The following is a 25,173-nucleotide window of genomic DNA, read 5'->3' as shown; positions in this document are numbered from 1 at the left end:
TTTGAGAGTGTGTGCGGACTGACCACTGGTGGTGGTGAAGACAGTGATGGCGGGAGCGCCGTCCAGGTTGCCCAACTGACTGGTGACCTTGACGGTGTACATAGTGGAGCCCTGCAGGTCCTTCAGCTGCTGCTCCGCCGCGTTGCCCGACACAGTGATCTTCACATCATCTGACCCTTGGTTGACACAGAAACAAGTAAGCGGCAAAGAGAGAGCAGGTGAGTGGCAGGGGAGAGAGGTAGGCAGCAGGATTTAATTTATTTCTCAGTGTTTATATTGTAATGCTGTTGGGGTGGTCATAAACTGGCTGGCCAACACAAGTATTATGATCTCATCTTGAATGCCTGTGGCCTGTGAAAGCTCCAACTGGAAAGGGAAATGCTCTAATATGGCTAGGGGTTTAAAAAGTCCCACAGGATATTGTTGTAATGAATATCCAACCTGTGATACCCGTTACCTTTTTCAGAGCCATAAACTATGACATAACGGTCAACCGTTGCCAGTGCTGGTCGCCATAGCAGCAAGGCCTTGGTGTCTGTGACATTAATGGCCTGGAGATCCGTTGGAGGGTCAGGGACTAAGATCGGTTTGGGTTGTGAGAAAATGAAGGCATGAGAAAGTGAGCGTTATTTATCACAGTGTGAATTCAAACCCCTTTGATATATCATTGGATTTCGCAACATATGGAACATAGATATCTCATTCTTGCAAAAAAAAAAAGTATTTAGACATTTTAATTGAAGCGGCTCCAGAATAGACCCTTTGAGAAAATATGAAAATGCACAGATCTTTCCCAGGTCCTGCCACCTGCTAGAACCATTATTAGAACACAGAACCCATTGAAGAACACACACGAAAGTAAGAAACAAAACACACATCACTCATGTGGTATATAATGCTTAACTTAAATTCGTTGGCCGAGACATCACAAAGGACCAAAAAAAAATGGATGTCGATAGTCTTGATAATTTACTATAATTTATAATCTGATCATTTCCTGTAAATTAACATTAATCCTAAAACTGAAAGTCAACAGTAAACTTACGTGTCATAACCAGGTCTTTGATTGCATCGCTCTCGTCCAGTCCAAGGACGGATATCACACTGACCTCATAGGGGGACCCCGGAGAGAGCTTTGACAGTGCCAGTGTGGAATCCCCAGAGTCCACCATTACGGAGACAGGCTCCCCTGGAATAGAGCGGACAAATTGCGAAATATGAAGTGTTCTACAGATGTGAAGTGACATGACTCAACAGTCAGGATGTTGACTTCCAGAACGTCTGTGTAAGGTCCTACCTTCCTGTGTGTGAGTGTAGGTGACCTTGAAGCCACTCACTGGACTGTTTGGCTTGGTCCAGGACACAGAGAAAGACGTCTCAGTCACTTCACTGAAGAGAAGACCTGAGGGAGGCTCTGGGCCTGGGCATGGCACGGGAATGATATGTGTGATTGAGAGCGAAAAAGAGAAACGAAAGAAGGAAAAAGATATAGAAAGACAAATAAAAACAGGGAGAAAGACATAAAAACAAAGAAAGACAAATAAAAACAGGAAGAAAGACATAAAAACAAAGAAAGACAAATAAAAACAGGAAGAAAGACATAAAAACAAAGACAAATAAAAACAGGACGAAAGAAAGAAGGTAAAAATAGTGTACATGGAAACAGAGCTACAATACATTTGAGAAACAGAAAAGTTAGACTTGAGAAGGTAAGTCATTACTACTTGTGTGGAGAAGTAACAGATTAGGTCAATATCAGTGGAGGCTTCTGAGGGAGGACGGCTCATAATAATGGCTGGAACGGAGCAAATGGAATGGCATCAAACACACGGAAACCACGTGTTTGATGTATTTAAAACCATTCCACTAATTCTGCTCCAGCCATTTGCACGAGCCCGTCCTCCCCAATTCAGGTGCCACCAACCTCCTGTGGTCGGTATGCTCTAAAATGTAGGTGCACCCATACTTTACTCACGCTGTTATTATTAGTGCTCCAATGAGTTTGTGTATATATGTACAGTGCAAACATATATACAGTATACGCAGTACAGCATATACTAAAACAGACAAAGGTGTCACTGTTAAATGCAGATGTTGGACCCTGGAAAGCAGCAAGGGAAAAGGATGAGATATTAATGTTGATCTGGTCTTTTGATCCTGAAAAAAAAAAAAAGAAGTTGGCAGGAAAGAGAAAAAGTTAAAATAGTTATAACAGAAGAAAGGAAAAATCTTAAGATATTGATAACAAATACAGTTGACCACTCATTTTTTAAATACACGAATAAGAGAGATAAAGCAAGCAAAATAATTTCAAAGGAATAAGAAATGTGTTGACCAACAGATTTTCAACCTTGAGTGAGCAGAATCCTGCTATAATGATTCCAAATAACATTTGAGACCTCACCCTCTGAAAAAAAACAACAACAAAAAAAATGAGCTAATCGTTAAAACCTTGTGGAATTTCATTATTTTCTTCTTTTTATATATATAAAAAAGACTCATAGGATTAAAATCTGTACATTTCACACTTAAGATCAGGAAAAACCATAGAGACCAACCATGGTCTTACCCTGGGTTTTGTGAGTGATGAAGGGAGCCAATGAAGGTTGCTGACTTAAAGCTTACCCTAAGTGAGAGAAGATCAGACCAGCAGTGAAGGGCGGTTGTGGCTGAATGATTCAAGTCTTTTAGATTGTCTCATGAATATCAGTCATTTTCATTAGTACAGTGCCTTCAGAAAGTATTCACACCATTTTACTTTTTTTTGAAACATTTTGTTGTGTTACAGCCTGCATTTAAAATTGAGTAAATTGAGATGTGTCACTGATTTACACGCAAAACCCCATAATGTCAAAGTGGAATTTTTGTTTGTAGAACATTTTAGAAAGTCAAAACGATTGTCAAAATGTGCTTAACATGTCATATAATAAGTTGCATGGGTTCCCTCTGTGTGCGATAATAGTGTTTAACGTGATTTTTGAATGACTACCTCATCTCTGTACCCACACATACAATTATCTGTAAGGTCCCTCAGTTGAGCAGTGAATTTCAAACACAGATTCAACGACAAAGACCAGGGAGGTTTTCCAATGCCTCGCAAAGAAGGGCACCTATTGGTAGATGGGTCTCACGACTTCCGCCGAAGTCGGTCCCTCTCCTTGTTCGACGTCACCGATCCACTTTTCATTTAACATTTGTTTTGTCTTTGTTTTCTACACACCTGGTTTCTATTCCCCAATTACATATTCATTATTTAACCCTCTGTTTCCCCCATGTTTGTGTGCGTGTTTGTATATAATGTTCAGGTCGTTACTTGTTGGCTGGTATTGTTTGCCGGATTCGTATTTACGCCGTTATTTACGAGTGACTGGTAATTTCACGCACCTTTAGTATTTGTTTTTATACTGGTGCTGTTCATGGAATAAATTACCTTGTACACTCATCTCTGCTCTCCTGCGCCTGATTCCATGCACCAGTTACCCACAGCCTGACAGAGGGTAATCAAATTTTAAAAGCAGACACTGAATATCCCTTTGAGCATGGTGAATTTATTATTATACTTTGGATGGTGTATCAATACACCCAGTTACTACAAAGATAGAGGCGTCCTTCCTAACTCATTTTCCGGAGAGGAAGGAAACTGGTTAGGGATTTCACCATTAGGCCAATGGTGATTTTAAAATGGTTAGTGTTTAGTGGTTGTGAAATGAGGACTGAGGATGGCTCCACAACATTGTAGTTACTCCATAATACTAACCTAAATAGCAGAGTGAAAAGAAGGAAGCCTGTACAGAATAGAAATATTCCAAAACAAGAAATGGAATACAGCTATAAGCACAGGCAAAATCCTAGAGGAAAACCTGGTTGTCTGCTTTCCAACAGACACTGGGAGACAAATTCACCTTTCAGCAGAACAATAACAAACACAAGGACATATATACACTGGAGTTGCTTACCAAGATGACATTGAATGTTCCTGAGTGGCCTAGTTACAGTTTTGACTTAAATCGGCTTGAAAATGGCTGACTAGCAATGATCAACAATCAACTTGACAGAGCTTGAAGATTTTTTTTCAAAGAATAATGGACAAATATTGTACAATCCAGGTGTGCAAAGCTCTTAGAGACTTCCCCAAAAAGACTCACAGCTGTAATCGCTGCCGAAAGTGCTTCTACAAAGTATTAACTCAGGGGTGTGAATACTTATGTAAATGACATATTACTGTATTTAATGTTCAATACATTTGAAAAAAAATCTAAAAACATGTTTTCACTTCGTCAATTTGCAGTATTGTGTGTAGATGGGTAAAAAAAACTAAGATTTAATCCATTTTGAATTCAAGCTGTAGCACAACAAAATGTGGAATAAGTCAAGAGGTATGAATCCTTTCTGAATGCACTGTACGTAACACATGGATGTGTTTGGGTTGACATACTGTACATGTACAAAATGGAAAACGCAGGCTGTATATGATATGTCGTATATGGACCAGGGAGACTATGTGTTTATTGTGTAAGCTGTATCACTGATCAAAAACCTGGATCTGCAACTGTTACAAATGCAATGATTATGGATTACATTTCAGAAATTACATTTGTTGATGGGACGCACTTCAAATATTTTCCCAGTAAACAACTGCCCATTTCCCCTGTGTGTTTTGGCAATCATCCCTGTTTTTCCACAATGCACCCAGTATGAACACCACACATCACAGTTGCACGCATCACTGCACAACATGGCATAAACAAGGGGTTAACATGAAATACAATTGATTAGCACATATGCATGGTTATTTGGTCATTGCATATTTTGTAATTAAAGCTTTGGACATGGCTTTAATTAAAAGCCCTCGGTTGTCAAGGACAAACCAAAAGAAACAGCTCACGGTATCAATAAGCAGATGATGCAAATTAACGACAGACATGATGAAGTACTGTAATTCAGGAAGTTACAGTATCAAGAGTGTGACGGCTCTTGAAATGGATATGGATCAAGCAGCTGTGCAAGTGTACCTCACCTAAAATGGTGTGAGGAGGTATCGGCATCTACCTTGGGTGTCTGGAATAACTTGTATAGTTCAAGAAAAGCGAAGTCCTGTATTTGAACAATAATGAATGGACCCTTGTAGAGGTTGGTAGAGTTTAAACTATGGCCAGTACCTGTGCTGACGATGAGTCTGTGAATTTTGGAGTGTAGTCCGGGACCCTTCCCAAACACGGACAGGGAATAGCGGGTCTGTGGATGGAGATTCTGGAATGGGAATGAGCGAGCCGACCCAGGAAGGACTTTGGAGAATTTGATTGTACCACCGTCATCAACTTTAGCCGTAGCATTACTGTCGCTGCTCTGTCTTTGGTTATCACTTTTGCTATTGGTAACAGTATTCTCCTCCCCGCCCTCCTTACCTTGGCCCACCCCCATTTCACTTTCCTCCTCATTCCCCTTGTTCTCCTTCTCTGTTTGTCCCTCCGCCTCCCCTTCCTCCTGCCTATCCTCCTCTGACTCACTCCCCCCCTCCTCCTCTTCCTTTTCCTCCTCTTTCTCTGCCTCATTCTTACTTCCATGCTCTTCCCGGGTTACTATGAAATTTCTGTACATCCCCTCTGGTGCTCCCCAAACGAGTATGAACCCTCCTGAGGTTATGCTTTGAACCCCCACTGAGTTTAGAGGCTGGCCTGTTTTTCCAGCAGTAGTGACATCTGATCCATTTATCTGGTTTGGGCTGTCTCTTGAGTCAGCATTCTTACTCACTTGGCTACTTTGGTCAGGATGGCCTGTTTTTGAATCTTGGCCCCTTTGGCTCAAGCTACTGTTATTTCTTATGTATGTTTGACCTCGTGCTATTTTACCAGCTGTGGCATTTGTTTTCTTGAGGAGAGTTTTGGGCTTAAGGTCTGTGTTTGTGCCATTCTGGCTGGTGCTGTAGGTGCCCTGCTCCCCTGGTTGAGGGGTTTGAATGGTGATGCCGTTGTCCCTGTTTGTCAGTTTAGGTGGGAAAGGCCTGCGTATGGGGCCTCTTGATGGATGCTGAGGGGGTCTCAGGTTTGTTCGTGTCCTGTTTGGGAATGCGCCCATATTTGGGTGTGGACGGCGTTGCTGGGTCCCCTTCGGAGGTAGACGGCGTAAGGGTGGTGTGCTGCCCAGTGTCAGAGTCTTTGACCTGTTCCGTTCAGTTCCAGACGACACCACGTCAGTTGCCCTGTCCCCATCTCTGCTGATACCATCCTCTGCCACAGCAACATTTTCTTTAGTTAAGTCTGATTCCTCTGAAGTGGAGGATGATGATGAATAGCTTTTGCCACTGTGTTCTGATTCACTGGAGGACTTTGGCGCTCTCTCTGGCTGAGCATCTGGAGGGAGGGTTGAGGATTGTGCTGGGGAAACCGCTAATGTCTTTGGAAACACTAGTTGTCTGTCAGTCATGGGTTGACCCGTACCGGTCTTTGATTCATTTTGTTTTGTGGGAGCTGAAAAAGGTGAACGTGTCCTGTTTTGAAACGGTCTCATATTTAGGTTCGGGCGGCGTTGGTAGGGCCCCTTTGGAGGTAGGCGGCGAAAAGGTGGTGAGCCGCCCACTCTCAGAGTCTTTGTCTTGTTTTGTTTGGTTCCGAACAATCCCACGTTAGCGGTTTTCTCTCCATCTTTGCTGACACCCACTTCTGCTACTGCAACATGATCTTTACCTGAGTATGAGTCCTCAGGGTTGGAGGGAGATGGTCCTTTACCATTTTGTTCTGATTCACTGGAGGATGTTGGCTCCCTCTCTGGAGGGAGGTTGGATGATTGTGGAACAGGCAAAGTCTTTGCATTCACCACGTCTCTGTCAGTCATAGGTTGACCCATGCCGGTCATTGATTCATCATGTTTTGCGGGAGCTGAAGAAGAAAGTGACATGTAGGAAGTAGGTGATACTGGTGAAGAGGAAGCTGGATATGTAGGACTTTGTGTGGTGTGTGGAGGAATGTCATCTGCTTCACTCTGTGTGTGAATTACCAGGTTACGCTCCTGAAATGTTGTCTTTGAATCTCCTGTTTCAGACACTTTTAGGGCACTGTCCTCTTTTTCAGCTAAACCCTGCTCTGTTGCGGGTTTACTTTGAACTATTGTGCCATTCACCCTCCCTCCAATGACTCTCTCTCTACGTGTCACATTGACTTTCCTGTGTGTCAATTTAACCTTGTTGACACATTTCTTCCCATTCGGGTGAACCGTAGTATTTTTTTCTGATGTGGTGGTATGCTCCAAACCCTCTGTCCCTGGCCCTGGCTCAATCTCTGTATCTTTTTTTCTATCGGGTAGGTCCTTTAAGCCAGGAATCACTGTTTGTTCAGAACCAGAGCTTGGAGTGGCATTTACAGGAAGGATTCTGACAGGATATGTCTTTGGCAAAGTTTCATATTTTTCTCCAAGAGGACTTGTCTCCAGGTTAGTTTCTTTCACAGTTAAGGCTATAGTCTTGTCCCCAACAAAGGGATTTTCTGGTTTAGAGTCAGTATCCAAGGTCTTCTTGACCTTTGGCCCCACCAAAGGATTTCTGCTTGTAGGCTTTTTCAGAAGACTGTGACCCACTCTCCTCCCACCCTGGCCAACTCTTGTACCATTAAAATGGATAGAGCCTCCAATGTATGGCTTCCTGGGCAAGGTTATTCTATCACCTGTTTTAGGTATAACCCTGTAGTTTCTGTTGACAAGTGGTCTTGTACTGGTTCTAACAGATGTGTCCTCTCTGGTTCCATTGGTGCCTTCGACTGTTACAGAGCCTGGTCCACTCCAATCCTTCACCCTCTCTGGTTCTTCACCCTTGGCCTTCGTGTGGAAGATGTCCTTCACAGGATTTGTATTCCCTGCTGAGTCTCCCTCATGGCTTTCTACTCCTGGTGCTACCGGCATGGTCACCCTGGATATTGTCTTTGTGGATTTTCCTAAAGGCATGAAGCGATTGTTTGGAATCAAAGATACTACAGGAGGGAAGCACTGTTAGATCCAAATGGGAAAGTCACAAATATTATCTTTGAACTGAACAATTCGAAAAAGTATTCTTTCCAACAACACCTGCATTGACATTAGTGCAATAAATAGTTGGCCTATGTGCTGTCCAAACCTGCAAAGAGAAGTGGAAAGATTATTACATTTGGTCATCAACACAACCTTGCCATTCATTGTTCGGGTGCTGAAATATTCAATGTTGTGAGTTAAGTGTGTGCTACTATTGTCGAGAAAGAGAGCAGCATTAATCATACAAAAGAAAGAAAGGAAAGGAGAATGTATTTTACGAAGAGAGATCAGCTTAGCTCCAGGAGGAGTTTTTATATTGTACATACATTAATTTCAATCTAACGTTTTAATTTCACTTCCAATGACCTTCTCTATTGAATAATGACGTGTCTAGACATGTTAACTTTAGTGGGATAACAGTTCACAGGAGCAGGGCTGGCCTCCCTTGCATATTCACATTGCCAGGGAATCCAATTTGTTTCAGAGATTTCTCTCTTTTTAAACATAGTGATGACTTTCTCTCTCTCCTGCTTCTTCTGCTTAGTTCACAGTTTCTTTGTTGTTTCATGACTGTGTATTTGTGCAACTTCCTTATCTCAAAATATAGTATTATAATCTGACATACTTAATCAAGATCGCTTCTCATACAACCTAGTCCCTGGATCTTTTCATATACAATGTAGTAAGTAAGGTAAGCAACCCCCTCATCCAATAAAACTCACCAGGAGTGACTTGGACTGTTGCTGGCTTGCTCTTGATCCCGCCTTTTTCAGCCACTAATGTGATGTCATACAAATGTCCCGGGTCCAAACCGTCAATCTGGGCAGAGTCCCTCTCAGGGGGCAGGGTCAGGTCTTGTCTTCCCTTGGCTGTTCCGTCTGTCTGATTGGGTGTAACAGTTAAGCGATACCTGTCGATGTCTCCTTGCGATTGTTCCCATTGGACAACTGCAGATGTTGTGGTTGTCTTCACAACTTGAAGGTTTGTGGGACCAGAGATAACTGGGTGAGGGAAAAGCAGTGGGGGGGTGGGGAACGACTTAGCATTTATGCCTATCGATAACCGAAGTAGCAGATGATACTGATAATAAGGGGATACAAAATGGGGTTTCCTGACTCACGAGTGGTGAATTCTGCTGTGCTCTCAGCGCCCATTCTCCCATCTATTTCTCCATTGATTGTCACCGTGTACTCCTGCCCGGCCGCCAAGCCTGTTTGGGTGTAGGCCGTGAGCTTGCCTCCAACTTGAGATGTTATCTGTTGATCGCCCTCTTTCTGTGTGGCACAGAAAATGATAAAGTCAATGTTAGAACAGATATCAAGAGGATTAATAATCAATTTTCCTTCATAGGCCTACTGGTATTTTAGTTAATTTGCTAAAGTAACTGTAGTTAGAACCTGTTAAAGATGATATAGAATGGGTGTATGTATGCTTACCAGCAGGGGGAGTAGGCTAACTTACAAATTCTGTCATGCAGAAGCCTATATTCAGATTTTTTTTGTAAACATCAACCCGAGCCTACTCTCTAAATTAGTAACTGGACTCATATTTATTCATGATCATATTATTATTTTCTTGGCACTGAGATGAACAGCCTCATATTCCAATGATGTAATAGTAGTATTGTGAAAAGAATAAATGATTAACATGTCAGGGAAGTCCAGTAGATCACAAAGCTTTGAGAACTGTTTTCAGCCTTTCACATTCCAACTCTCACAATTTCCTTAATTGATATGTGATCATTTGAGGAACCAACTTTATAAAATATGCTATTAAAACCAAAACAGTATCAGGTTGTTATTCTTCAACCTACGTATTGGAAAACGCCATTATTTCCATTCATTTAAAAGCAGTAGTTTCAGGTTTTACTCAATTACTCCAGTATGGGGGTGTTCTCCAAGTCTTTCTCAATTGTGTAATATATTCTCTCATATGAGAAATGGGGCCCAGCTGGGTTGCCAGGTTGCCCAGCGTTGACCTACAGAGTGCGCATGTCATATGCCTCTAGTTTTGAGCGTGTCATTGTGCTTTATCTTGCACAATGTGGGGTTTGTGTCCTGTTTAGTCTGCGTGTGTTGTTTATCTGTAAACATGAGAGATGAATGTGTATCTCCCTCATTCATTCTCTTCCGCTGTGTCACAGCTGCCGACCAGTGAAGTCATTTCTCTGGCCAGGGCCATGTTTTTGACAGTGTTTACGGTTGCCCTAGCAACAAGCATCCCACATCTGCATCTTTTCTTCTCCCTTCCTGCCCACTCTCTCTATCTCCCATTATCCTTCCCTTTCCCTAACTATTGTTGCTATGACATTCTCCTTTGACTCTCCTATGACTAGTTTAATATATTCCCTTTACAAGGATGTCCTCCCTTCCTCCATATTTCTTCTCACACCTACCCATGTCATGTACGGAAAATAGGCTGTTTCCGCTGTTGTTTTGCGATGAGCTTTTGGAATGTATCCTGGTGCTGATGCTGTGGCCAAACTTCACTCTACTAACCTCCAATAGTCTCTGTTTTTCACAACAACAACAGAAATCTCTCTCTTTTTTTTCTTTGTCTGGAACCCTTTTAGGAAGAACAACAATCTCATTCACACATTGAAAGAGTTCCATTAAGTAGGAAAAAGAGGGTTGTTTAATCTTGTAGCACTTCCCTACCTTTTCCAATGGTCATTTTGGTTGTCATTGAGGTGCTTCTCGTTGTTTCAGTGTTGTAGATTAGACTTTTACGGACATGGATACAGCTTCTCTAGAGTGCGTGTGTCTACTGTAATAGCAAGGTCCAACAATATGTGGATGATGAGTATCAATCCAGTTTGTCATTGTGTACATCTGACATCACCACTCTGTGCAGGTTGGGAGCATATGCTCTATTAAAGGTCCAATGCAGCTATTTATATATTAATATCAAATAATTTCTGGATAACAATTAAGTACCTTATCTTGATTATTTTGAATTAAAATGGTTAAAAAGAAACAAAAATAGCTTCTTCGCAACAAGCAATTTCTCAAGCAAGAATTTTGCTAGGACTGTCTGGGAGTGGTCTGAGTTGGGAGAGAAACATTGAAAACTAGCTGTTATTGGCAGAGAGGTTTGGAACTCTTTCTTATTGGTCTATTAGCTAATTTACCGCCTGGTGATGTCACCACAACTCCATCTCACCAAAACAGGCAAAAATTTCAGGCAGTCTTTTCAACCAGCTCTTACACTAAAAGGGCATTATCATCATTTTCTAAGTATTATTATTTTCTAAGTATTATTATAGCACAGTATTATTCCAACCTCATAATGTTGAAATATATATAAAACACAAGAAAATCACGTTTTTGACTGCACTGGGCCTTTTTAAGGCACAATTACAGTGGGAGACCTCACATGGCCCGGATATTGTATTAGATCATAACAACGTATGTTCTTTATACATAGTGTCCAGGCTACTGTATGTTAACTGAACTTGAACTCAATAGGAAGTTATTCTGTAATGCAAATCAGTGAAACACTAATAACATCCTATACTCAAAACAAAGAGTACAAAAGCAGCTTTGAATACAATTGGTAGCATATGTCTCTGTGAATTCACTGGAATTCATTTATTGCATCGGTTAGCTACCTTTGATATTGGATACTGGATGTGATCTTTTTGGTCCACTGATTGATACCATGAGCTGCTGAACAAATTTAATACAACAACACACTTATGTCATGTTATGAAGTCCCGTTATGTCAGTCATATGTTTTACATTTTATGTAATGCTTTTATATTAATTTTATATTATTACTATTATTATTTTATATTGTATCCTCCATTCTGTGGTTACCAGGGCTGTGAATCCAACCATATAAGTTGAACCAGTATAGAAGTATATCAGCTGAAACCAGTATTTACTGTAGTGACAGTTTATTAACACCAAACATCATTAAACAGAAACTGGAAAAATGTCCACTGCTATTTCCTTTGGCAAAGCGTTTGAATATCTGCAATTTTACAGGATCTATAAACCTTGCTACGTACTCTACCAGTCCACTAAAGGGTTTTACTCAGTGAAACAATGGTTTTGCCATTTGAAAGTCTTTTAAGGCTGAGTGACATTAATGACTGAATTTAAATAGAAAAACACAGTAATCGTGAGTTAATTAAGAGGGATTGAGAGTCATCTGTTTCTGGAACTTTTGTGATGGAACTTTTGTGATGGACCTTTGCTGCTCAGCTGTCAAACTGTGGTGTGTTACTGTTCTCAAGATCAATCTTTGGATTGATTTATTTGGCATAGAAAACGAAGGGCTCTCTATTCAGTCCGTATCGCAGAGGTTCAGCGTTACAGTGTAATTGAAATTTAAGGGCAATGTTCCGGCGTTAGCGGAGACTGCATTCACTGTAAAAAGCTATATACACTGCTCAAAAAAAATAAAGGGAACACTTAAACAACACAATGTAACTCCAAGTCAATCACACTTCTGTGAAATCAAACTGTCCACTTAGGAAGCAACACTGATTGACAATAAATTTCACATGCTGTTGTGCAAATGGAATAGACAACAGGTGTAAATTATAGGCAATTAGCAAGACACCCCCAATAAAGGAGTGGTTCTGCAGGTGGGGACCACAGACCACTTCTCAGTTCCTATGCTTCCTGCATGATGTTTTGGTCACTTTTGAATGCTGGCGGTGCTTTCACTATAGTGGTAGCATGAGACGGAGTCTACAACCCACACAAGTGGCTCAGGTAGTGCAGCTCATCCAGGATGGCACATCAATGCGAGCTGTCGCAAGAAGGTTTGCTGTGTCTGTCAGCGTAGTGTCCAGAGCATGGAGGCGCTACCAGGAGACAGGCCAGTACATCAGGAGACGTGGAGGAGGCCGTAGGAGGGCAACAACCCAGCAGCAGGACCGCTACCTCCGCCTTTGCGCAAGGAGGAGCAGGAGAAGCACTGCCAGAGCCCTGCAAAATGACCTTCAGCAGGCCACAAATGTGCATGTGTCTGCTCAAACGGTCAGAAACAGACTCCATGAGGGTGGTATGAGGGCCCGACGTCCACAGGTGGGGGTTGTGCTTACAGCCCAACACCGTGCAGGACGTTTGGCATTTGCCAGAGCACACCAAGATTGGCAAATTCGCCACTGGCGCCCTGTGCTCTTCACAGATGAAAGCAGGTTCACACTGAGCACATGACAGACGTGACAGAGTCTGGAGACGCCGTGGAGAACGTTCTGCTGCCTGCAACATCCTCCAACATGACCGGTTTGGCGGTGGGTCAGTCATGGTGTGGGGTGGCATTTCTTTGGGGGGCCGCACAGCCCTCCATGTGCTCGCCAGAGGTAGCCTGACTGCCATTAGGTACCGAGATGAGATCCTCAGACCCCTTGTGAGACCATATGCTGGTGCGGTTGGCCCTGGGTTCCTCCTAATGCAAGACAATGCTAGACCTCATGTGGCTGGAGTGTGTCAGCAGTTCCTGCAAGAGGAAGGCATTGATGCTATGGACTGGCCCGCCCGTTTCCCAGACCTGAATCCAATTGAGCACATCTGGGACATCATGTCTCGCTCCATCCACCAACGCCACGTTGCACCACAGACTGTCCAGGAGTTGGCGGATGCTTTAGTCCAGGTCTGGGAGGAGATCCCTCAGGAGACCATCCGCCACCTCATCAGGAGCATGCCCAGGCATTGTAGGGAGGTCATACAGGCACGTGGAGGCCACACACACTACTGAGCCTCATTTTGACTTGTTTTAAGGACATTACATCAAAGTTGGATCAGCCTGTAATGTGGTTTTCCACTTTAATTTTGAGTGTGACTCCAAATCCAGACCTCCATGGGTTGATAAATTGGATTTCCATTGATTATTTTTGTGTGATTTTGTTGTCAGCACATTCAACTATGTAAAGAAAAAAGTATTTAATAAGATTATTTCTGTCATTCAGATCTAGGATGTGTTGTTTAAGTGTTCCCTTTATTTTTTTGAGTAGTATATATCGGCTCAATCAGAAATTACCTTTAAATGACCTTACTTATTATCCACTAACGGCAAATAGGGGCAGGCAAATGTAACACTTATCTGCCTACTCAGAGCATGCGCTGATATTTTCAACCTCTCCCTGACCCAGTCTGTAATACCTACATGTTTCAAGCAGACCACCATAGTCCCTGTGCCCAAGAATGCGAAGGTAACCTGTCTAAAACACCATCGCCCCGTGGCACTCACGTCTGTAGCCATGAAATACTTTGAATGGCTGGTCATGGCTCACATCACCATCATCCCAGACACCCTAGACCCACTCCAATTTACATACCGCCCCAACAGATCCACAGATGACACAATCTCTATAGCACTCCACACTGCCCTCTCCCACCTGGACAAGAAGAACACTTACGTGAGAATGCTGTTCATTGACTGTAGCTCAGCGTTCAACACCATAGTGCCGTCCAAGCTCATCACTAAGCTCAGGACCCTGGGACTGAACACTTCCCCTCTGCAATTGGATCCTGGAATCCTGACGGGCTGCCTCAAGGTGGTGGGGGGTAGGCAACAACCGATCCGCCAAGCTGACCCTCAAGACGGGGCCCCTCAGGAGTGCGTGCTTAGTCCCCTCCTGTACTCCCTGTTCACCCATGACTAAGTGGCCGCACACGACTCCAACACCAGCATTAAGTTTAGTTTGCTGACAACACAACAGTGGTTGGCCTGATCATTGACAACGATAAGACGGGCTATAAGGAGGAGGTCAGTGACCTGGCAATGTGGTGCCAGGACAACAACCTCTCCTTCAACGACAGTAAGGAAAAGGAAATGGAGGGCTGAGCACACCCCCATCCACAACGACGGGGCTGTAGTGGAGCGGGTTGAGAGCTTTAAGATCCTCGGTGTCCACATCACTAAGGAATTATCATGGTCCACACACACACCAACACATTTGTGAAGAAGGCACTCTGAATGCCTCTTCCCCCTTGGGAGGCTGAAAAGATTTGGCATGGGCCCTGAGATCCTCAAAAGTTTTACAGCTGCACCATTGAGAGCATCTTGACTGGCTGCATCACCACTTGGTATGGCAACTGCTTGGCATCCGACCGCAAGGCGCTACAGAGGGTAGTGCAAATGGCCTAGAACATCACTGGGGCCGAGCTCCCCCCCATCCAGGACATCTATACCAGGCGGTGTCAGAGGAAGGCCCTAAAATTATCTCTGCTACTGCACAGCAAGCAGTACCGATGCACCAAGTCTGGAACCAACAGGACCATGAACAGCTTCCACCCCGAAGCCAAAGCCATAAGACTGCTAAATAGCTAGTCCGGGTAGCTATTGGTTAACTATATAGCTATCGCATTGACCCTTTTTGCACTAACTCTTTTGATTCATCACATACAATACACCACTATTTATTATCTATCCTGTTGCCTAGTCACTTTATCCCTACCTAAAGTGCCTTCAGAAAGTATTCACACCCCTTTACTTTTTCCACATGTTGTGCTACAGCTTGAATTTACAATAGATTCAATTGAGATTTTGTACCACTTATCTACACACAATAGCCCATAATGTCGAAGTGGAATTGTGTTTGTAGAACATTTTAGAAATGAATCAAAAATGAAAAGAGTCAAATAAGTATTCAACCCCTTCGTTACGGCAAGCCTAAATAAGTTCAGGAGTCAGAGTTTGCTTAACAACTCATAATAAGTTGCATGGATTCACTCTGTGTGCTGTAATAGTGTCTAACATGACATTTAAATGCCTACCTAATTCATCTCTGTACCCCACACATACAATTATCTGTAAGGTCCCTCAGTCGAGCAGTGAATTTCAAACACAGATTCAACTACAAAGACCAGGGAGGATTTCTAATGCCTTGCAAAGAAGGGCGCCTATTGGTAGAAACAAACAGACATTGAATATCCCTTTGAGAATGGTGTTTATTCATTTTATTCATTACACTTTGGTTGGTGTATCAATACACCCAGTCAATACAAAGATACAGGCATCAGAGAAGAAGGACACTGATCAGGGATTTCACCAGGAGGCCAATGGTGACTTTAAAACAGTTACAGAGTTTAATGGCTGTGATTAGAGAGAATTGAGGATGGATCAACAACATTGTAGTTACTCCACAATACAAACCTAAATGACAGAGTGAAAAGAAGGAATGATTCAGCATGATAATAACCTAAAACACAAGGCCAAATCTACACTGGAGTTGCTTACCAAGAAGACAGTGAATGTTCCTGAGTGACCGATTTACAGTTTGGACTTAAATCTACTTAAAAATCTATGTCAAGACCTGAAAATGTTTGTCTAGCAATGATCAACAACCAATTTGACAGACCAACAGAAGTTGCTCTCGGAGGATGTGTTGGTACCATTATTTATTCATGGCTGTGTTCTTAGGCAAAATTGTGAGTGAGCCCACTCCCTTGGCTGAGAAGCAACCCCACACATGAATGGTCTCAGGATGCTTTACTGTTGGCATGACACAGGACTGATGGTAGCGCTCACCTTGTCTTCTCCGGACAAGCTTTTTTCCAGATGCCCCAAACAATTGGAAAGTTGACTTTACCCCAGTCCTCAGCAGTCCAATCCCTGTACCTTTTGCAGAATATCAGTCTGTCCCTGATGTTTTTCCTGGAGAGAAGTGGCTTCTTTGCTGCCCTTCTTGACACCAGGCCATCCTCCAAAAGTCTTCGCCTCACTGTGCGTGCAGATGCACTCACACCTGCCTGCTGCTATTCCTGAGCAAGCTCTGTACTGGTGGTGCCCCGATCCCGCAGCTGAATCAACTTTAGGAGACTTGCTGGACTTTCTTGGGCTCCCTGAAGCCTTCTTCACAACAATTGAACCACTCTCCTTGAAGTTTTTGATGATCTGATAAATGGTTGATTTAGGTGCAATCTTACTGGCAGCAATATCCTTGCCTGTGAAGCCCTTTTTATGCAAAGCAATGATGACGGCATGTGTTTCCTTGCAGGTACCATGGTTGACAGAGGAAGAACAATGATTCCAAGCACCACCCTCCCTTTGAAGCTTCCAGTCTGTTATTGGAACTCAATCAGCATGATAGAGTGATCTCCAGCCTTGTCCTCGTCAACACTCACCACTGTGTTAACGAGAGAATCACTGACATGATGTCAGCTGGTCCTTTTGTGGCAGGGATGAAATGCAGTGGAAATGTTTTTTCAGAATTCAGTTAATTTGCATGGCAAAGAGGGACTTTGCAATTAATTGCAATTCATCTGATCACTCTTCATAACATTCTGGAGTATATGCAAATTGCCATCATACAAACTGAGGCAGCAGACTTTGTGAAAATTAATATATGTGTCATTCTCAAAACTTTTGGCCGTGACTGTATATAGTCAAGTTATCGTTACTCATTGTGTAATTATTCCTCGTGTTATTTAAAAAAATATATATATAATTTTTTCTTCTATCACGAAGCATGTGAGAAATACAATTATTTGATTTGATTTGATTAGATCCAAAGGAGTCAATGTCTTTTTCCATGAGAGATTTTTATTTACTCTATGCCACCATTGAATTCCCTTGGGCTTTCAGGGACATTTTAGGCAAACGATTTGGGGATTTGTCATGGAAATAACGCACCACCATGACCTTTTCAACATTTGCCCCCAAAACAAGTCTTAAAACCTGGAATGAGAACCGGGCTTCGTGCCATGAGAGCAACCTTCTGTTCATTTTGGTGACTGTTCATTCTCAGCTGATACATCTGTTGTCTAACAGTTGTTTCTCAAGTTCAGTTTACTTTGTGCTTTAGTTAGGACCCAGACTCACAACTTCATAAGAACTTGTGTGTAGGGTGTGTAGGGTGTTGTTACCTGGCTGGCGAAGGTGACATGGTAGGTGTCATACTGGACTGGAGGTGGGGTCCAGAAGAGGGTGACAGAGGATTCAGTGACGTCCTTGGTGTTGAGCTGGGACACACCAGACATGGCTAGAGACAAGGGGGAGGGTTAGGTGCTTAGTTCCAGTTATTCAAGCCAACAATGTCATGCAATGTTTACCGTGGAATTGATTTTAAAGGCAATAAGGCATCCTTTTGACCAGCTGTCACATTTCCCCCATTTAACTGTAAAGTCAATGTAAATGTATTTTTCCAAGTCCATTAAGTCAACTTGTGTAAGTAACGTCAAGCTGCAACATACAGTAGAGGTCTACATACAGTCATTGAACGCATAACAAATATAACAGTATGTCGACTTGGATAGAAGGGAACACTATATTTACATTTTACTCATTTAGCAGATGCTCTTGTAACCAGAGTGACTCACGGGAGCAATTAGGGGTAAGAGCCTTGCTCAAGGGGCACACCGGCAGATTTTTCACCTAGTCAGCTCAGGGATCTGAACCAGGGACCTTTCGGTTGCTGGGCCAACGCTCTTAACTGCTAAGCTACTTGCCGCCCTTTATGCCACACTGACTGGACACTGATGTATTAGCACTGCCCTGTGGCTAATACAGTGTGCCCTCTGTTTCACTGGACAATATAAAAGCCAATTGCAGCCGAGAGTGTTTATGGAGAATATTTGGATGACTTACCGGTGCCACAGTCAGCTCCAGTGAACCCAGCTTCACACTGGCTGCAGTCCGGGACGGCGAAACCACGGCGACACACACACCTCCCCTTCACACAGCGCCCTTTGTTGCTGCAGTTATCGGGACAGCCCTTAGCGGCGCAGTCCTGCCCAGTGAAGCCCACTTCACACACGCACTTCCCGTTCACGCACCTTCCCTTGTTGCTGCAGTTATTGGGACATGCTTTGGCGGAACAGTCCGGCCCCGTAAAGCCGCTATCGCAGACACACTGGCCGTTCACACACTTTCCACGGTTGCTGCAGTTGCCAGGGCAGGACTTGGTGGAGCAGTCTGGCCCTGTAAAACCGCTCTCACACACACACTTGCCATTCACACACTTCCCCTTGTTGTTACAGTTACCAGGGCATGCCTTGGTGGAGCAGTCGGGGCCTGTGAAGCCAGTGTTGCACACACACTGGCCATTCACACATTGCCCCTTGTTGTTACAGTTACCAGGGCATGCCTTGGTGGAGCAGTCGGGGCCTGTGAAGCCAGTGTTGCACACACACTTGCCGTTCACACATTGCCCCTTGTTGCTGCAGTTGCCAGGGCAGGACTTGGTGGAGCAGTCTGGCCCTGTAAAACCGCTATCACACACACACTTGCCATTCACACACTTCCCCTTGTTGTTACAGTTACCAGGGCATGCCTTGGTGGAGCAGTCGGGGCCTGTGAAGCCAGTGTTGCACACACACTTGCCATTCACACATTGCCCCTTGTTGTTACAGTTACCAGGGCATGCCTTGGTGGAGCAGTCGGGGCCTGTGAAGCCAGTGTTGCACACACACTTGCCGTTCACACATAGCCCCTTGTTGTTACAGTTACCAGGACAGGACTCTGAAGAGCAGTCTGGCCCTGTGAAACCTGGGTCGCACACACACTGGCCATTCACACACTTCCCCTTGTCATTGCAGTTGCCGGGGCAGTCAGACAAACTGCAGTCTGGCCCACTGAACCCTGGGAAGCAGACACACTTGCCGTCCTCACAGCGTCCCTGGTCACTGCACTCGTTAGGACACTCGTCTCCCTCCGGCTTGATGGAGCACTCAGCGCCTAAAGAGGGGGTTCGGACAGAGACAAAGAGTAAAACAGTAAGACACCAGAGTGCAATTTTCCCTCTAAGCTGCGCGTATGTGCAGGCGCGCAGTAGCCCCAGGACTGCTGCACAGAGTGTAAAAGAAATATCAGCCCACAGAGAGAAGCACAAGATTGAACTTCACTCAACTTTCTAGACTTTTCCCTGTTAGTTAACACTATCAACGTTTCCCTTCACTGTGGGAATTGTGATCGAATCAACACAATATTAACCACTTTCAATGCAACACGGAGAAGAAAAAAAACGATGCAAGAACATATCAGAGTAGGATTCTATTGTGCAAGACCATACTCAACACAGACCGGTGCGGCATAACCAATCAGAGCTGCAGTAGGCCTATATGAAAATAGATCATTGCCATATATGGATCTGTGCCGTTTACTTTGAACTGGACTGTGTTTACAGCTGTGGTTGTGAGTCCAGATCAAATAGAATTAGCTGCATGAAGCCACGTGTGCACATTTTGTTCATATCCTTTACTAGTTAGTGAGTTATTAGCCCAGTTATAGATCATTTGTAGTCAGCAATAGGGGACTGATTGCTTCCTACAAAAGCACGAAACATGGACATTTGTAGACATCTTTGAAAAGCAATTCAGGTAAAGAGGGTTTTTTTGTCTTAAAGGGTTAGTGTTGTATTTTGAGACAGGCTTGAATAAGCTAAGTAGCCAATAGGCAGAGGGTAGAATAATTTGTCAGATTTTTCTGTAATAATGGTATGGGAATAATAATACATTTTATTTTGTAAAGTGGTTTCTTGCATCAAACAACAATTTTTTTTTACATTTACATTTTAGCAGACGCTCTTATCCAGAACGACTTACAGTAGTGAATACATAGATTTCATTTCATGCATTTTTTTGTTGTTGTACTGGCCCCCCGTGGAAATCGAACCCACAACCCTGGCGTTGCACACACCATGCTCTACCAACTGAGCCACAGTCACCTCCTTGTCTGAAGGACAGGTGGATTAACAGGTTAATGTCAAGCCCTGCATGTTTTCTTTATTCAGTCTCATGGAATGTAGGCCCACATTGAACACCACACATTAGCTGCTACTGTAGGCTGAATGATAGAACAGCTATTTCCATGTTAAAATGTTATGGGATGCATTTTCTCCATTGTTTTTGATGGTAGGCCACTCTGGTAGGCCTACATTATGATCAAATGGACACACTAGCCTACTTGGACACTGTTAAAACGGTAACTTAAAGTAGATACAGCCTCAGTGCTCACAGTAAACGAGCGCTGGAAGTTGCACAGAATGTTCAGAATGTTCAAGTTTGCACTCAGCAAATCTGAAATTTACTCTGTGCCCCCCCCCCCAAATTTAAAGGAACATTGCTAGTGTATTGATATTTTAAACAGATTAGTGGATAAACTATCCCTGCTTTTCCAGAAAGTGTCCCACATTGAGAGAAGGGTGGAGAGCTAGATTAGGAAGATTGTCTGAGATCACATTGGGCACAAAGTTAGAGCTGGACCTTTTTATATACTTGCTCTGATTGGTCGAACCCATTAGTAGTCCTCATTACTCAGGTCAGTTAGATCATAATATGAGCATGGCTGTAGTCTGCCAGTTATACATGTGATCATGATTGAGATCAGTAATGGATCGTGTGTGTGTGCGTGTGCGCGTGCGCTCAAATTAGAACCAGTTGGGGGATTTCAGTGAGATGAGAGGAGCTATGAGGAGATTCTGTGTAATGTTCAAAACCAGACCCATTTGATCAGTGAGTCACCTGGCAGCAGTCCTACTGTACCTTTGCTCTGCTGGGACGTGCAGCAGCCCCCCTCTGGGCCTCCACACTTCTCCCTCAGGGCAGACACCTCCTTCTCCAGCCTCTCCAGACGGTCTCGCAGGGCAGCAAACTCGGCTTCGCACCCGCCTCCGCACGACCCCGGAACCAGTCGGATCCGATGGGTAAGGACTAGAGGGGAACCAGGCTCAAGGTCCAGTTCCTTTCCCTGATTCTGACTGGAGTCCCCCTGAACACACGCCTCAGAGATCACCACTTTGATTGGCTGCCCGCCACCCTCTGGCTTTGTGTTCCTGGGTGCCCTTTGACCCCCAGTCTGCAGGCTCTGGGAACCTGATGGGGTCAGGAGGGCAGGGCAGGCGAGGAGCAGGAGGAGGAAGGATGGGACAAGAGGCATTTTGGGCAGGAAGTTGCCTACAGGTGGAGGGGGAGGGCAATTCACTTTTTTTTTTTAAATGATTACAGTTATCAAAGAAAGGCTGGGGCAGAGGGATGAACTCTGCTGTGGAGGTGCCTACAAGTCAAGGGTTTTTGTCATCAAGGGGCTGCCTTAATCATGTGACTCTGCAGAACCGTCACCACTGTATCCCTGGGAAACAAGACAGTTAAGAATAAACATTCACCTGAATTCATGTAAGCACAACAACTATCGCAGTGGCTGGAATAGCCTTCTAGTTGTTTATGGCCCTGTCAACACAGCATGTTAGCTTGGAAAAAATGTTTATCTAGAAGAGTAATTCAATATACTCTGTGACCAGCGTTCCTATTTTCCTACGGCAACGTGATTGTGGCACATGTGGAACCACAAACTGGTTCTGAATAGTTTGCCATTCGTGAACAGCCCATTATAAGGATGGGGTCATCCCCAGGCCCAGTTGGTGTGGGTTAAGCTTGTGTTTGGACAGGGTAGAGCCTTGCAGGATAATGTGATTTACCGCTGGGACCCAATAAGGTCACTTTCCTCATTCCAGCAGGGGGTTTGGATGCAATTGTCTGACCTGGAGCCAGAGTCTCAGTCCGTACCACGTAGGCCAGGGGCAGTGTACCCACAATCCCTCCCTCTCTCACCTTACTGAACCCTAACCAGCCTATCCTCAGTCCTCTCAGGAATTTTTCATACCTGCCGTGTATCACAATATGGAATGCTATGGCTGCCATATCACCAGCCTAATGCATCGACCTGCTATGTGTCCAGTAACATGTGCTATGTATTTTCTAAATGAACTAGGTTAAGTCACAACCTACCTAAAATCCCCAGAATGTATTTGCACAAAAGTGGATCATGTTCAAATGATCTATGCACACACACAGTACAGCTCAAATGGTAAAGCATTAAGAGCAGCATAACGTCATAGCACCTAGAGAGTTGAGTGAGGGAAATAGATAAATATACAGAGATAAAAAAATGAGGGGGCAGTAAAAGAGAATAGGAAACAAAATAGCACCCGGAACCGACAACATGTTATTCAATTTCCGGCAGCCTGGAAAAAGCTTAGAAATTGAGGCCCTTGGTGGGCAAGTACAGTGCGTTCGTAAAGTATTCAGATACCTTGAATTTTTCCACATTTTGTTACGTTACAACCTTATTCTAAAATGGATTAAATGTTTTTTTCCCCCCCCTTATCAAACTATACACAATACCTCTTAATGACAAAGCAAAAACTGTTTTTTAGAAGAAATACCCTTCCCCAGATCTGTGCCTCGACACAATCCTGTCTCGGAGCTCTACGGACAATTGCTTTGACCTCATGGCTTAGTTTTTGCTCGGACATGCACTGTCAACTGTGGGATAATAAACGTGATTTTTTTTCTATAAACCTGTTTTCGCTTTGTCATTATGGGGTAGTTATTGGGACCTTACATAGGCAGGTGTGTGCCTTTCCAAATCATGTCCAATCAATTGAATATACCACAGGTGGACTCCTCCAATCAAGTTGTACAAACATCTCAAGGATGATCAATGGAAACAGGATGCACCTGAGCTCAATTTCAAGTCTCATAGCAATGGTCTGAATACTTATGAATATAAGGTATTTCAGTTTTTATTTTTAATAAACGTGATTTTTTTCTAAAAACCTGTTTTCGCTTTGTCATTATGGGGTAGGTATTGTGTGTAGACTGATGAGGAAAAATATTAATTTAATCCATTTTAGAATAAGACTGTAATGTGGAACAAGTCAAGCGGTCTGAATACTTTCCAAATGCACTGTATCTTGTCAGCCTGAGGAGACTCACAGACACACATCACTCAGGGATAGATTCACTCAGTCCCTCAGAGCTACACTGCTTCCAACCCCGCGAGGCTATGTAGCTCAGGGTTTACAATCATATAATATCTCTGGCACGGGAATACCAAAACTTCACACCAGCCTTACTCACAGTCACAACATACAGCTAACATCACAGAGTGAGGGAGGTAGGAAGGAGAGGATTAGGCAGAGGAACCAAATACTGAAGTCCACCTAGCTTCTACAGTGATGGTTGCTACTGCGCTAGTTGACTAAACCCAACTCCATGGTGAAGGAAGTTCTGATGCAGTCCACCAACGGAGTTGAGCAGGGACCAGGCTTTGTGGAATTCATCTACTACTGTGCATACTGCCACCTCTCTGAATGATAGGCAGCATGGGGATTTTTAACACTGGAACTGGTGTTTCCAACTCTCTGTGATTTCCATCCTGGTCTGAAACTCGGTAATAGACTCAAAAGTACTGACATTTCCTTATGAATACCTGTCACAGCTGGTAATAACTCTCTAGGTCACAAAAGAAAGCGGTATATTTTACAGCACTTCTGTCTGCAGATAGCTTAGTCAAATGGCCTGTGAAGTGTTTCAAATTGCTTTGCATCCTTTTTTGGCGTCTGCATCATGTTCCCACATCCCCACCTCCCTCCGGCTCTCTCACATTCAAGCACACTCATACACACATTAAAATATACAATGGAATATCAAAACTATTTATGCCTGTCAATACACCTTTTGTAGAGTGGTTTTGGATTGTATAACGGATAGGGATTGCATGCTTTTGTGTATTGCCACTAGTGACTCACTCTCTTCCATTTGAAGTCTACACAGACACTATGAACTACATCACAGACTTGTGTAATAAAACGTTTACAGGCCAAAGTCATATGGATTTGATCCTACCTATAACATATTTAAAACCGTTCCCTCATATACTTATTCAGTACTTATACTAATATGCATTGCTTACAAATGTACATCTAAGATGCCCAGATAATGTACTCAGCTCTACTTTTTATTCAAATAACTAATAATGAATTGATTTAATTCTTATTGATATGAATTAACCATCTTTGGCATTTATTGTCAATATAAATTTGAGCATAAAAGCATTGCTAATGTAAAGTACAAATGCATAGGGCTTACCTGGATACTCTGCCTCTCTCCCTGACCAATGTCTGTCAGTCAGTCCAAAGCTCCCTCTCACTGCTCTTGGAAAGCTCTGATTGACTGACCATGAGAAAGGGAGGGGGATAGGAGAGCGGGAGGGAGAAGGAAAGAGAGAGGGGAGGAGAGCAGTAACATTTTCTCATACTTCAAGAATTTTTCCTCCCTCTCTCACTTCTCTCTTTCTCTCTCCTCTCCCTCTTTCTCTCTGATGTAATTCTATGTGCTTTACGGGTCCCTTTTGGGCGGTGGATTTCGATGGAAAACATCTGAATTTTTAGATGTTTTGAACAACTGGGCCTAATCTTTAATCTTTTTTTGAACTCATCTT

At 43.5% G+C, this 25,173-nt stretch overlaps 1 protein-coding gene across 2 annotated transcripts in view; it reads right to left on the bottom strand.

The window, feature by feature from the left end:
• The window catches only part of LOC106588374 (tenascin-X), a 28,487-nt gene extending 3,539 nt beyond the window's left edge, over positions 1–24,948 (bottom strand). The window contains exons 1-11 of one of the 2 annotated variants that reach the window (XM_045709628.1): positions 24,822–24,948; positions 21,435–22,020; positions 18,541–19,629; positions 17,820–17,935; positions 9,116–9,269; positions 8,718–8,996; positions 5,160–7,922; positions 1,298–1,420; positions 1,046–1,189; positions 458–577; positions 24–176 (exon numbers count right to left, since the gene is read on the bottom strand). In XM_045709628.1, the coding sequence (XP_045565584.1) occupies positions 24–176; positions 458–577; positions 1,046–1,189; positions 1,298–1,420; positions 5,160–7,922; positions 8,718–8,996; positions 9,116–9,269; positions 17,820–17,935; positions 18,541–19,629; positions 21,435–21,828 (5,335 nt within the window). In that variant the 5' untranslated portion in view covers positions 21,829–22,020; positions 24,822–24,948. The remainder of the gene's footprint in view (positions 1–23; positions 177–457; positions 578–1,045; positions 1,190–1,297; positions 1,421–5,159; positions 7,923–8,717; positions 8,997–9,115; positions 9,270–17,819; positions 17,936–18,540; positions 19,630–21,434; positions 22,021–24,821) is intronic. The other variant, XM_045709629.1, reaches the window with a different exon arrangement.
• Positions 24,949–25,173: the final 225 nt, after the last annotated feature.

This window comes from Salmo salar, chromosome ssa27 (genome assembly GCF_905237065.1).
Source record: "Salmo salar chromosome ssa27, Ssal_v3.1, whole genome shotgun sequence".
Lineage (NCBI taxonomy): Eukaryota > Metazoa > Chordata > Actinopteri > Salmoniformes > Salmonidae > Salmo > Salmo salar.
The sequence above is the reverse complement of the archived record's forward strand: the minus strand, read 5'-3'. Positions and strand labels throughout refer to the sequence as shown.